At 53.9% G+C, this 14,765-nt stretch overlaps 1 protein-coding gene across 1 annotated transcript in view; it reads left to right on the forward strand.

The window, feature by feature from the left end:
• The window catches only part of LOC137326808 (mucin-2-like), a 145,830-nt gene extending 131,582 nt beyond the window's left edge, over positions 1 to 14,248 (forward strand). The window contains exon 2 of the mRNA XM_067992202.1: positions 9,350 to 14,248. Coding sequence (XP_067848303.1) covers positions 9,350 to 14,248 — 4,899 coding nt within the window. The remainder of the gene's footprint in view (positions 1 to 9,349) is intronic.
• The last annotated feature ends 517 nt before the right edge of the window (positions 14,249 to 14,765 follow it).

Below are 14,765 nucleotides of genomic sequence, written 5' to 3' on the forward strand. Positions count from 1 at the left end.
CAGTGCCACATAAAACCTGCAGGACACAGTCCCAGTGTCACATAAAACCTGCACGACACAGTCCCAGTGCCACATAAAACCTGCAGGACACAATCCCAGTGCCACATAAAACCTGCAGGACACAATCCCAGTGTCACATATAACCTGCAGGACACAGTCCCAGTGCCACATAAAACCTGCAGGACACAGTCCCAGTGTCACATAAAACCTGCAGGACACAATCCCAGTGCCACATAAAACCTGCACGACACAGTCCCAGTGCCACACAGAACCTGCAGGACACAGTCCCAGTGCCACATAAAACCTGCAGGACACAGTCCCAGTGTCACATAAAACCTGCAGGACACAGTCCCAGTGTCACACATGACCTGCATGTTAATACAATGGCATTGTTGAAATGAGACCATTTTAAAAAATTTATTCTTGGGATGAGGGAACAATGGTAAAGCAATATTTATTGCCTGTCTATAATTGTGCCGAGAACATTAAGAATCAACCAGTTAGTTTAGGACTGTAATCATACATAGGCCAGACTGGGTAGGGGTGGAAAATCCCTTCCCTAAAGAACATTAGTGGCCCATTGGGTTTTTACAACAATTTTATGGCCATGTTGATCATGGTCATTTTTATCATGTTGCCAGTCTATAAATTACCAGATTAATTGAATTCAATTTTACAACTTGCCATGGTGGGATTGGACCCCATAACCCCTCGGTTGATAGTGCTGTACAATAACAACTAGGCTACGTACCTTTTTACGGCTATGTGTGTTCCATTGATGAGGTCACACAACTTGGGAAATCTAGCCACTCTGAAGAAATGAAGAGCTCTCTCTCGCTGCTGTTCCTCATCCTTTTGAAAATGATGCTTCACTGGCCTCCTGTATGCAATGGTGCACAGCCTACTGGCTGAACTAGTATATACCACCTGTAGCACCCTGCATGGATCCCATGGCAAAAAGGTTCATGGCTGTTGTGACTTTCACCACCACTGGCAGAGCCAAGTCAGTCGTGTTAGTTCGAGTCTCCTGTCCCTAGTAGCATATGAGGCAACCCATTTCTTCCACTGCTGTCTGCCCAGAGCAAGATATTTGACTCCATCAGGATATCATCTTGCCTCACATCCAACAGATTGTGGTTCTCCACATATTTGTCTGTAACAGACTCGTCTTGTTTCTGGGTTCTTTCATGAAAAAAAGGCCTGTTTCACAACCCCTTACCCGAAGGACAGTGCATCTTTGGTCCAGATCCTGTCTTTTGACTTGTCTGTCTTGGGAAGCGCTACCAGGAGGTATACTCCCACCAGTATAACTCTCAGGTCATAGGAGCATTCAAGCCTTCCCACCACCTCGAGGTACAGTTCCTAGGGAAGGCTTGCCAATCGTGGAGGAAGCTTGGGGGACTCCCGGCAGGAAATGCCAAAGCTCCCTGGTGCAGCATAAGGAGCTCAGACGCAGCTCTTCCAACATGTCCCGAAAATGGTCATGGTCCATACACAGCTGTCCTTGGATGGGCGTGGATTGACTGAGCCCTGCTCCAATGCAAATACTTGCCTCTTCCCCTAGCTAAAGAATTCCTTTTTATGCTCTGTCTCCTGAAGGGCGAGGGGAACTCTCAAAGAATGTTCATGATATGCACAGGGTGACGTTGCTTATGTCAGGCAAAGTATCTTGAACGATTAGGAAACTGAATTCAAACTAAGCAAAAGGGAACAAATTAAAGACCCGATCTAAATACAAGAACAATAGTGCAGTACAAAGAAACCAAAAGGGATCTACATCCATCCAAAAGTTCAGCTGGACAGCTTTAAAACTACTTCCAGTGGATGTTCACTTGCAGGAGTGGCCGTGATCCAGGAGTTTACAGGCATCCAGCACCAGAGAGTCCATTTTTCACAAAGTGACTGATACCTGCATCAGGCTCCAGTCACCACAAATGAATGCAATTGAAAATCATCATGGCCTTTATAAATTAGCTGTAGTCCTGCAGTGCCCCTTTCTCAACATGTTTACATTATATTGAAGGGATATGTTTGCAGAGATATTGCAACATAAACCCATGTATGCTGTTATTTAAACTATTTAAAACAATACACTGAGCCAATGGCCACCCTGTGCAGACGCCAGTCCCCCACTGCAGGTTAACCCTATATTTAGAGAGCCTATTCGAGTCTCCACTTGCTGGAACTGTCTGGACTGGCACTCCAGATCTTCACCTTCTGACTCAGAGGCAGGAATGAGGCAATGGCTGGCTCTCCATACATTACAGTACAATATTTTTTTAAAAAGATATTTAAAAATCCTAAATGAAGTCAAAATGATGTAAAGTTCTCAGGAATGAAATCGAGGGGAATGGACGTTTCTCCTGTACGTTCTCAGAGTGATCTTTACCCAATTCCTCATCACCAAGCAACAACATGAACTCTGGCTCTCTGGGTAATGTGCAGGTAACTTAATAAAGACAAAGTTCAATAATCTTTGCACATTATCCATAAATTAGGCATTGTAAAAAGGTTATGCTTTTGTTATTAATGATTATAAATCACTGCATTCTTGCTTTCAAATGAAAGAGTTTGGAATGCATTGTGCCACGGATGTAGCTTTTACCAACGTACAATGTTCGATTAATATCAGTGGACTTTGGCTGCTTTTTGCTTAAAAACTGCAGCTGCAGCCAACAATCGCTAATTTTGTTTTAATTGATGACTGAGTGTCCCTCCTGTTTAGAGTGTTGGTCCCATTTCTTTGGAGATGTAGGTAATAGAGCTAATAGCAGGGTGAGAACAGCAGAACTGTGGTCTGGTATTTTACACAGTTTGGGGCTGGAGACAACCTAAGATTTCGGAGAAAAGGAAGGGCCAGGAAGGTTGATTCCAGTTCATTTATTTTCCATTCGTTCACGGGATGTGGGCGTCACTGGCGAGGCCGGCATTTATTGCCCATCCCTAATTGCCCTTGAGAAGGTGGTGGTGAGCCGCCTTCTTGAACCGCTGCAGTCCGTGTGGTGACGGTTCTCCCACAGTGCTGTTAGGAAGGGAGTTCCAGGATTTTGACCCAGCGACGATGAAGGAACGGCGATATATTTCCAAGTCGGGATGGTGTGTGACTTGGAGGGGAACGTGCAGGTGGTGGTGTTCCCATGCGCCTGCTGCTCTTGTCCTTCTAGGTGGTAGAGATCGCGGGTTTGGGAGGTGCTGTCGAAGAAGCCTTGGCGAGTTGCTGCAGTGCATCCTGTGGATGGTGCACACTGCAGCCACAGGTGGTGAAGGGAGTGAATGTTTAGGGTGGTGGATGGGGTGCCAATCAAGCGGGCTGCTTTATCTTGGATGGTGTCCAGTTTCTTGAGTGTTGTTGGAGCTGCACTCATCCAAGCAAGTGGAGAGTATTCCATCACACTCCTGACTTGTGCCTTGTAGATGGTGGAAAGGCTTTGGGGAGTCAGGAGGTGAGTCACTGGTCACAGAATACCCAGCCTCTGACCTGCTCTTGTAGCCACAGTATTTATATGGCTGGTCCAGTTAAGTTTCTGGTCAATGGTGACCTCCAGGATGTTGATGGTGGGGGATTCGGCGATGGTAATGCCGTTGAATGTCAAGGGCAGGTGGTTAGACTCTCTCTTGTTGGAGATGGTCATTGCCTGGCACTTATCTGGCGCAAATGTTATTTGCCACTTATGAGCCCAAGCCTGGATGCTGTCCAGGCCTTGCTGCATGCGGGCTCGGACTGCTTCATTATCTGAGGGGTTGCGAATGGAACTGAACACTGTGCAATCATCAGCGAACATCCCCATTTCTGACCTTATGATGGAGGGAAGGTTATTGATGAAGCAGCTGAAGATGGTTGGGCCTAGGACACTGCCCTGAGGAACTCCTGCAGCAATGTCCTGGGGCTGAGATGATTGGCCTCCAACAACCACTACCATCTTCCTTTGTGCTAGGTATGACTCCAGCCACTGGAGAGCTTTCCCCCTGATTCCCATTGACTTCAATTTTACTAGGGCTCCTTGGTGCCACACTTGGTCAAATGCTGCCTTGATGTCAAGGGCAGTCACTCTCACTTCACATCTGGAATTCAGCTCTTTTGTCCATGTTTGGACCAAGGCTGTAATGAGGTCTGGAGCCGAGTGGTCCTGGCGGAACCCAAACTGAGCATTGGTGAGCAGGTTATTGGTGAGTAAGTGCCGCTTGATAGCACTGTCGACGACACCTTCCATCACTTTGCTGATGATTGAGAGTAGACTGATGGGGCGGTAATTGGCCGGATTGGATTTGTCCTGCTTTTGTGGATAGGACATACCTGGGCAATTTTCCACATTGTCGGGTAGATGCCAGTGTTGTAGCTGTACTGGAACAGCTTGGCTAGAGGCGCAGCTAGTTCTGGAGCACAAGTCTTCAGCACTACAGCTGGGATGTTGTCGGGGCCCATAGCCTTTGCTGTATCCAGTGCACTCAGCCGTTTCTTGATATCACGTGGAGTGAATCGAATTGGCCGAAGACTGGCCTTTGTTACGGTGGGGATATCGGGAGGAGGCTGAGATGGATCATCCACTCAGCACTTCTGGCTGAAGATGGTTGCAAACGCTTCAGCCTTGTCTTTTGCACTCACGTGCTGGACTCCGCCATCATTGAGGATGGGGATGTTTGCAGAGCCTCCTCCTCCCGTTAGTTGTTTAATTGTCCACCACCATTCACGATTGGATGTGGCAGGACTGCAGAGCTTTGATCTGATCCGTTGGTTGTGGAATCGCTTAGCTCTGTCTATAGCATGTTGCTTCCGCTGTTTAGCATGCATGTAGTCCTGAGTTGTAGCTTCACCAGGTTGGCACCTCATTTTTAGGTATGCCTGGTGCTGCTCCTGGAATGCTCTTCTACACTGCTCATTGAACCAGGGTTGATCCCCTGGCTTGTTGGTAATCATGATGTGGAGATGCCGGTGATGGACTGGGGTTGACAATTGTAAACAATTTTACAACACCAAGTTATAGTCCAGCAATTTTATTTTAAATTCACAAGCTTTCGGAGACTTCCTCCTTCCTCAGGTAAATGTTCAGGAGCTCCTTGAAGCCTACGCATTTATACATATAGAACAATACATGGTGTTTACAGAATGCCCCTGCAACTGCCCGTTGCCAAGGCAATCACCGTGTTCAGACAGAGAGGTGTCACCTGCAGAACCCCCGAATACACATTCAACAAAAAAACAAACAGGGAAAAAAAACAGAGAGAGGCAGAAACATCCGGAAGGCAGAGAAAGCCAGCAAATGACCCATTATATTAAAAACAGATAACATTTGTTCGCTGGTGGGGTAACGTGTAGCGTGACATGAACCCAAGATCCCGGTTGAGGCCGTCCTCATGGGTGCGGAACTTGGCTATCAATTTCTGCTCGACGATTTTGCGTTGTCGTGTGTCTCGAAGGCCGCCTTGGAGTACGCTTACCCGAAGGTCGGTGGATGAATGTCCATGACTGCTGAAGTGTTCCCCGACTGGGAGGGAACCCTCCTGTTTGGCGATTGTTGCGCGGTGTCCGTTCATCCGTTGTCGCAGCGTCTGCATGGTCTCGCCAATGTACCATGCTCTGGGGCATCCTTTCCTGCAACGTATGAGGTAGACAACGTTGGCCGAGTCACAGGAGTATGAACCATGCACCTGGTGGGTGGTGTCCTCTCGTGTGATGGTGGTATCTGTGTCGATGATCTGGCATGTCTTGCAGAGGTTACCGTGGCAGGGTTGTGTGGTGTTGTGGACGCTGTTCTCTTGAAAGCTAGGTAATTTGCTGCGAACGATGGTCTGTTTGAGGTTGGGTGGCTGTTTAAAGGCGAGTAGTGGAGGTGTGGGGATGGCCATAGCGAGGTGTTTGTCCTCATTGATGACATGTTGAAGGCTGCGGAGAACATGGCGTAGTTTGTCCGCTCCGGGGAAGTACTGGACGACAAAGGGTACTCTGTTGGTTGCGTCCTGTGTTAGTCTCCTGAGGAGGTCTATGCGATTTTTTGCTGTGGCCCGTCGGAACTGTCGATCGATGAGTCGAGCGTCATATCCCGCTCTTACTAGGGCGTCTTTCAGCGTCTGTAGGTGTCCATCGCGTTCCTCCTCGTCTGAGCAGACCCTGTGTATTCGCAGGGCCTGTCCATAGGGGATGGCCTCTTTGACGTGGTTAGGGTGGAAGCTGGAAAAGTGGAGCATCGTGAGGTTGTCCGTGGGCTTGCGGTAGAGTGAGGTGCTGAGGTGCCCGTCTTTGATGGAGATTCGTGTGTCCAAGAAAGAAACTGATTCTGAGGAGTAGTCCATGGTGAGCTTGATGGTGGGATGGAACTTGTTGATGTTATCGTGTAGTAATGGTAGAGTGAGGAATATGCCGGGCCATGAGGTTACAGATTGTGCTGGAATACAAATCTGCTGCTGCCGATGGCCCACAGCGCCTCATGGATGCCCAGTTTTGAGCTGCTAGATCTGTTCTGAATCTATCCCATTTAGTATGGTGGTAGTGCCACACAACACGTTGGATGGTGTCCTCAGTGCGAAGACGGGATTTCATCTCCACGAGGACTGTGCGGTGGTCACTCCTACCAATACTGTCATGGACAGATGCATTTGCAACAGGTAGATTGGTGAGGACGAGATCAAGTAAGTTTTTCCCTCGTGTTGGTTCGCTCACCACCTGCCGCAGGCCCAGTCTAGCAGCTGTGTCCTTCAGGACTCGGCCAGCTCGGTCAGTCGTGGTGCTACCGAGCCACTCTTGGTGATGGACATTGAAGTCCCCCACCCAGAGTACATTCTGTGCCCTTGCTACCTTCAGTGCTTCCTCCAAGTGGTGCTCAATATGGAGGAGGACTGATTCATCAGCTGAGGGAGGGCGGTAGGTGGTAATCAGCAGGAGGTTTCCTTGCCCATGTTTGACCTGATGCCATGAGATTTCATGGGGTCCAGAGTCAATGTTGAGGACTCCCAGGACCACTCCCTCCTGACTGTATATCACTGTACCGCCACTTCTGGTGGGTCTGTCCTGCCGGTGGGACAGGACATACCCAGGGATGGTGATGGAAGAGTCTGGGACATTGGCTGAAAGGTATGATTCTGTGAGTATGGCTATGTCAGGCTGTTGCTTGACTGGTCTGTGGGACAGCGCTCCCAATTTGAGCACAAGTCCCCAGATGATGGTGAGGAGGAATTTGCAGGGTCGACTGGGCTTGGTTTACCGTTGTCGTGTCCGGTGCCTAGTGGTCCGATGCCGGGTGGTCCGTCTGGTTTTATTCTTATTATGACTTTTCGTAGCGAGATTTTACAACTGAGTGTCTTGCTAGGCCATTTCAGAGGGCGATTAAGAATCAACCACATTGCTGTGGGTCTGGAGTCGCATATAGGCCAGATTGGGTAAGGACGGCAGGTTTCCTTCCCTAAAGGGCATTAGTGAACCAGATGGGTTTTTATGACAATCCAGTCGTTTTATGGCCACCATTACTGATACTAGTATTTTAATTCCAGATTTTTATTTAATTAATTGAATTTAAATTCACCAGCTGCTGTGGCAGGATTTGAACTTGTGACTCCAAATTTTATTCCGGGCCTGCTAAATTACTAGTCCAGTAACATAACCACTATGCTACAGTACCCACAGGCAGAAAATATTGTATCAACACACTGGCCCTCCCTCTGAATGTCAAGGATTTGGAGTTTCTCGGGAGGCAGAACTGGACTTCTCACGGATTGAGAACAATTTCATTTACAGTTGGAGAAAAAAGCAGCTGGATGAACTCATTGCAAATGATGTGAAAGAGCAGCCCACAGCTGTCCCGGCCTGCATTTCACTTCCTGATCCTCATTCTAGCAAACAGAAGAATGAGCTCGATAATCAACATTATCCATCGACGACATTTGCAGCCCAAAATACATCAAAGTAGTAAATATGATACTCGCTTTGTTGAGACAGGGCAGAGTGGACAACCCGGGTAACTGATCAACGTCCAATAGTATTGGAATCTTTGGACCAGAGGGTCGAGATATGAGTCCCTTTACGAGCACAGTTTTTTTTTTACAAAGGATTTCAGTGTCTGTGGTTTTCCCGGTTTGTTGATCTCACTGCATATTCACTCCATTTTATAGGGTTAAAGTGGCTTTGAGGAATAGTGGGTGTGTCCAGGGGCCGGGGTCTCTGCAATTATCAGAAACCCATTAACAGGGACACAGCTCAATTTACCCAAGGCCAGGGGCCTTGCAGAAGGAGTGTGCGGTGTCTGCTTGTGTGCTCTGGGTCTTCCATGGCCGATGAGCACCGCAGGGTTTCGAGGGATAATTAATATTCACAATAACATTATGATTTAATTATTATTTGTGCACTGTCGCTGTGTTAAGCAGAGTTATTCTTGGTTATTTATGAAATTTGTGGTGCCCTGCGGCACTTGCCTTAATATTTTATGTTTCTGTCTGATGACACTGGTGAACTCAGTGTCACCCCTACAGGTTGAACAGAAAAGGCTGATTCTCACCTGAGGACAAGGCATCGAAGACATTTCAACACAGCAAATTGGGCCCCAGTTCCAGATGGTGATGTCATTCCCTGCCTGGTTCCACAGCCTGATATTTCACTCCTGTTAATCAATTGTAATAGTGATCCAGCCGAAGGGCAGAGCGTCAGAAGGAGATCAAATGAACAATTTACCACCACAGGGGCGGGAGTTGGAATTGCTCTCGATTGAGGTTAATTGTTTAAAGTACGCTGGGTGTGTGCTGGATCACTCGAATTATCACCTGACCTCGTTTGTTTGGCCTTCAGTGTATCAATGAGTTTTAAAAATCTCTCTAATGGCTCCAAACGAGCAAAACCAATTCCACTGATCGAATGTGAAAGGTTCTGATCGAGGACAGGGTGGATTGCTGACATGAGCTGGGCAAGTGAGATCATCTGGACCCAAGCACAGCAAAAGTCTCCCTCAGGTTATTACCCATCACAATTGTCCTGTCGTCTCTGTCCATGTGATTATTTTTTCTCTTTTGATGTATTAGTAAAGGACACACAATAAAACAAGAAAATAAAGTATGGAATGAGAAATGGCCATTTAGCCCAAAGAGCCCATTTCTGAATTCACAATTTACCTTCTCAAATCTACCTCATCGATTAAAGAACATAAAAAAAGTCAGGGATGAGGAAAGACTATTTGGCCCATCCCTCCAGTACATTAACCCTCCACTCGAAGCCCATCCCTCCAGTACATTAACCCTCCACTCGAAGCCCATCCCTCCAGTACATTAACCCTCCACTCGAAGCCCATCCCCCTGGTTCATTCACTTTTCCATCAAAATCACGGAATTTGGCCAATTGTCACGATACAATCTCAACTATTCTTAAACCAAGGCCACACCCATCACCCAGGGCACGCCCATCACCCAGGGCACGCCCATCACCCAGGACACGCCCATCACCCAGGACACGCCCAACACCCAGGACACGCCCATCACTCAGGGCACGCCCATCACTCAGGGCACACCCATCACCCAGGGCACGCCCATCACCCAGGGCACGCCCATCACTCAGGGCACGCCCATCACCCATGGCACGCCCATCACCCAGGGCACACCCATCACTCAGGGCACGCCCATCACTCAGGGCACGCCCATCACCCAGGGCACACCCATCACTCAGGGCACGTCCATCACTCAGGGCACGCCCATCACCCATGGCACGCCCATCACCCAGGGCACACCCATCACTCAGGGCACGCCCATCACTCAGGGCACACCCATCACTCAGGGCACGCCCATCACCCAGGGCACGCCCATCACTCAGGGCACGCCCATCACTCAGGGCACGCCCATCACCCATGGCACGCCCATCACCCAGGGCACACCCATCACTCAGGGCACGCCCATCACTCAGGGCACGCCCATCATTCAGGGCACGCCCATCACCCATGGCACGCCCATCACCCAGGGCACACCCATCACTCAGGGCACGCCCATCACCCAGGACACGCCCATCACCCAGGACACGCCCATCACCCAGGGCACGCCCATCACTCAGGGCACGCCCATCACCCAGGACACGCCCAACACCCAGGGCACACCCATCACCCAGGGCACGCCCATCACCCAGGGCACGCCCATCACTCAGGGCACGCCCATCACCCATGGCACGCCCATCACCCAGGGCACACCCATCACTCAGGGCACGCCCATCACTCAGGGCACGCCCATCACTCAGGGCACGCCCATCACCCATGGCACGCCCATCACCCAGGGCACACCCATCACTCAGGGCACGCCCATCACCCAGGACACGCCCATCACCCAGGACACGCCCATCACCCAGGGCACGCCCATCACTCAGGGCACGCCCATCACCCAGGACACGCCCAACACCCAGGGCACACCCATCACCCAGGGCACGCCCATCACCCAGGGCACACCCATCACCCAGGACACGCCCAACACCCAGGGCACGCCCATCACTCAGGGCACGCCCTTTACCCAGGACACGCCCATCACCCAGGGCACGCCCTTTACCCAGGACACGCCCATCACCCAGGGCACGCCCTTTACCCAGGACACGCCCATCACCCAGGGCACACCCTTTACCCAGGGCACGCCCATCACCCAGGGCAGGCCCATCACCCAGGACACGCCCAACACCCAGGGCACGCCCATCACCCAGGACACGCCCAACACCCAGGGCACGCCCTTTACCCAGGACACGCCCATCACCCAGGGCACGCCCATCACCCAGGGCACGCCCATCACCCAGGGCACGCTCATCACCCAGGGCACGCCCTTTACCCAGGACACGCCCAACACCCAGGACACGCCCAACACTCAGGGCACGCCCATCACCCAGGGCACACCCTTTACCCAGGACACGCCCAACACCCAGGGCACGCCCAACACTCAGGGCACGCCCTTTACCCAGGACACGCCCAACACCCAGGACACGCCCAACACTCAGGGCACACCCTTTACCCAGGACACGCCCAACACCCAGGACACGCCCAACACTCAGGGCACGCCCTTTACCCAGGACACGCCCAACACCCAGGACACGCCCAACACTCAGGGCACGCTCATCACCCAGGACACGCCCATCACCCAGGACACGCTCATCACCCAGGGCACGCCCATCACCCAGGGCACGCTCATCACTCAGGGCACGCCCATCACTCAGGGCACGCTCATCACTCAGGACACGCCCATCACTCAGGGCACGCTCATTACCCAGGACACGCCCATCACCCAGGACACGCTCATCACCCATGGCACGCCCATCACTCAGGGCACGCTCATCACTCAGGGCACGCCCATCACTCAGGGCACGCCCATCACTCAGGGCACGCTCATCACTCAGGGCACGCCCATCACTCAGGGCACGCTCATCACTCAGGGCACGCCCATCACTCAGGGCACGCTCATCACTCAGGGCACGCCCATCACTCAGGGCACGCCCATCACCCAGGGCACGCCCATCACTCAGGGCACGCTCATCACCCAGGGCACGCCCAACACCCAGGGCACGGCCATCACTCAGGGCACGCCCAACACCCAGGACACGCCCAACACCCAGGGCACGGCCATCACTCAGGGCACGCTCATCACTCAGGGCACGCCCATCACCCAGGACACGCCCAACACCCAGGACACGCCCATCACTCAGGGCACGCCCATCACCCAGGGCACGCCCATCACCCAGGGCACGCCCAACACCCAGGACACGCTCATCACTCAGGGCACGCCCATCACCCAGGGCACGCCCAACACCCAGGGCACGCCCAACACCCAGGGCACGGCCATCACTCAGGGCACGCCCATCACCCAGGACACGCCCAACACCCAGGGCACGGCCATCACTCAGGGCACGCCCAACACCCAGGGCACGCCCAACACCCAGGGCACGCCCATCACCCAGGGCACGCCCAACACCCAGGGCACGGCCATCACTCAGGGCACGCCCATCACCCAGGACACGCTCATCACCCAGGACACGCCCATCACTCATGGCACGCTCATCACCCATGGCACGCCCATCACTCAGGGCACGCCCATCACTCATGGCACGCTCATCACCCAGGGCACGCCCATCACCCAGGGCACGCCCAACACCCAGGGCACGGCCATCACTCAGGGCACGCCCAACACCCAGGGCACGCCCATCACTCAGGGCACGCCCATCACCCAGGACACGCTCATCACCCAGGACACGCCCATCACTCAGGGCACGCCCATCACCCAGGGCACGCTCATCACCCAGGACACGCTCATCACCCAGGGCACGCCCATCACTCAGGGCACGCCCATCACCCAGGGCACGCTCATCACCCAGGACACGCTCATCACCCAGGGCACGCCCATCACTCAGGGCACGCCCATCACCCAGGACACGCTCATCACCCAGGGCACGCCCATCACTCAGGGCACGCCCATCACCCAGGGCACGCTCATCACCCAGGGCACGCCCAACACCCAGGGCACGCCCATCACTCAGGGCACGCCCATCACCCAGGGCACGCCCATCACTCAGGACACGCCCATCACTCATGGCACGCTCATCACCCAGGGCACGCCCAACACCCAGGGCACGGCCATCACTCAGGGCACGCCCATCACCCATGGCACGCCCATCACTCAGGGCACGGCCATCACTCAGGGCACGCCCATCACCCATGGCACGCCCATCACCCATGGCACGCCCATCACCCAGGACACGCTCATCACCCAGGACACGGCCATCACTCAGGGCACGCCCATCACCCATGGCACGCCCATCACTCAGGGCACGGCCATCACTCAGGGCACGCCCATCACCCATGGCACGCCCATCACTCAGGGCACGGCCATCACTCATGGCACGCTCATCACCCATGGCACGCCCATCACTCAGGGCACGGCCATCACTCAGGGCACGCCCATCACCCATGGCACGCCCATCACTCAGGGCACGGCCATCACTCATGGCACGCCCATCACCCATGGCACGCCCATCACTCAGGGCACGCCCATCACTCAGGGCACGCCCATCACCCAGGACACGCTCATCACCCAGGACACGCCCATCACTCATGGCACGCTCATCACCCAGGGCACGCCCAACACCCAGGGCACGCCCAACACCCAGGGCACGCCCATCACTCAGGGCACGGCCATCACTCATGGCACGCTCATCACCCATGGCACGCCCATCACTCAGGGCACGCCCAACACCCAGGGCACGGCCATCACTCAGGGCACGCCCATCACCCAGGGCACGCCCAACACCCAGGGCACGCCCATCACTCAGGGCACGGCCATCACTCAGGGCACGCCCATCACCCAGGGCACGCCCATCACTCAGGGCACGCCCAACACCCAGGGCACGCCCATCACTCAGGGCACGGCCATCACTCAGGGCACGCTCATCACCCAGGACACGCCCATCACTCAGGGCACGCCCATCACTCAGGGCACGCCCAAAACCCAGGGCACACCCATCACCCAGGGCACGCCCATCACTCAGGGCACGCTCATCACCCAGGGCACGCCCATCACTCAGGGCACGCCCATCACTCAGGGCACGCTCATCACCCAGGGCACGCCCAACACCCAGGACACGCTCATCACCCAGGGCACGCCCATCACTCAGGGCACGCTCATCACTCAGGGCACGCCCAACACCCAGGACACGCCCATCACTCAGGGCACGCCCATCACCCAGGACACGCCCATCACTCAGGGCACGCCCATCACTCAGGGCACGCCCAACACCCAGGACACGCCCAACACCCAGGACACGCCCATCACCCAGGGCACGCCCATCACTCAGGGCACGCCCATCACTCAGGGCACGCCCAACACCCAGGACACGCCCAACGCCCAGGACACGCCCATCACCCAGGGCACGCCCATCACCCAGGGCACGTCCATCACTCAGGACACGCCCAACACCCAGGGCACGGCCATCACTCAGGGCACGCCCAACACCCAGGGCACGGCCATCACTCAGGGCACGCCCATCACTCAGGGCACGCCCATCACTCAGGGCACGCCCATCACTCAGGGCACGGCCATCACCCAGGGCACGCCCAACACCCAGGGCACGGCCATCACTCAGGGCACGCCCATCACTCAGGGCACGCCCATCACCCAGGGCACGCCCATCACCCAGGACACGCCCATCACCCAGGGCACGCCCATCACCCAGGGCACGCCCATCACCCAGGGCACGTCCGGAGCTGAGAGGAGCCGAGCCGAGCGGAGGGAGCGTCCGATAAAAGGCGGGATTTCAGAGCGCTGAGAGGAGCCGAGCCGAGCGGAGCTGCGACCGAGTTCGAAGTGACGTCAGGAATCAGATCGGGACGCGACACAGGGGAGGCACCTGATTGGTGAGTAGGTTCAGGTGAGTATTTCTCCTTATCTACAGTAACTGAAGTAAAAGGAAAGGGAAGGTCTGCAGGTCTTATAGGAAGTAGCGTTTATTTTTTAGTGAATCAAGGTCCCTAGTGCAGTTAACATTCTCTAAATTGAGAACAATTTAAAGGAGTAAACTCCTTAAAGGGAGTGGTAAGTAGTTTTTCTTTCCCTTTTTTTTCTCTTGACATTGTAGTTATTGTTAAGCTAACTTAAGGGTTAAGTCATGGCAGGAGATCCCAGACCCATGTCATGTCCTCTTGTGGGATGTGGGAATTCAGGGCTCCTTCCTGTATCCCTGATTCCTTCACCTGCGGGAAGTGTGTCCAGCTGCAGCTACTGTTTGACCGCTTGACGGCTCTGGAGCTGCGGATGGACTCACTTTGGAGCATCCGCGATGCTGA

This window comes from Heptranchias perlo, chromosome 10 (assembly GCF_035084215.1).
Source record: "Heptranchias perlo isolate sHepPer1 chromosome 10, sHepPer1.hap1, whole genome shotgun sequence".
NCBI classification, from domain to species: domain Eukaryota; kingdom Metazoa; phylum Chordata; class Chondrichthyes; order Hexanchiformes; family Hexanchidae; genus Heptranchias; species Heptranchias perlo.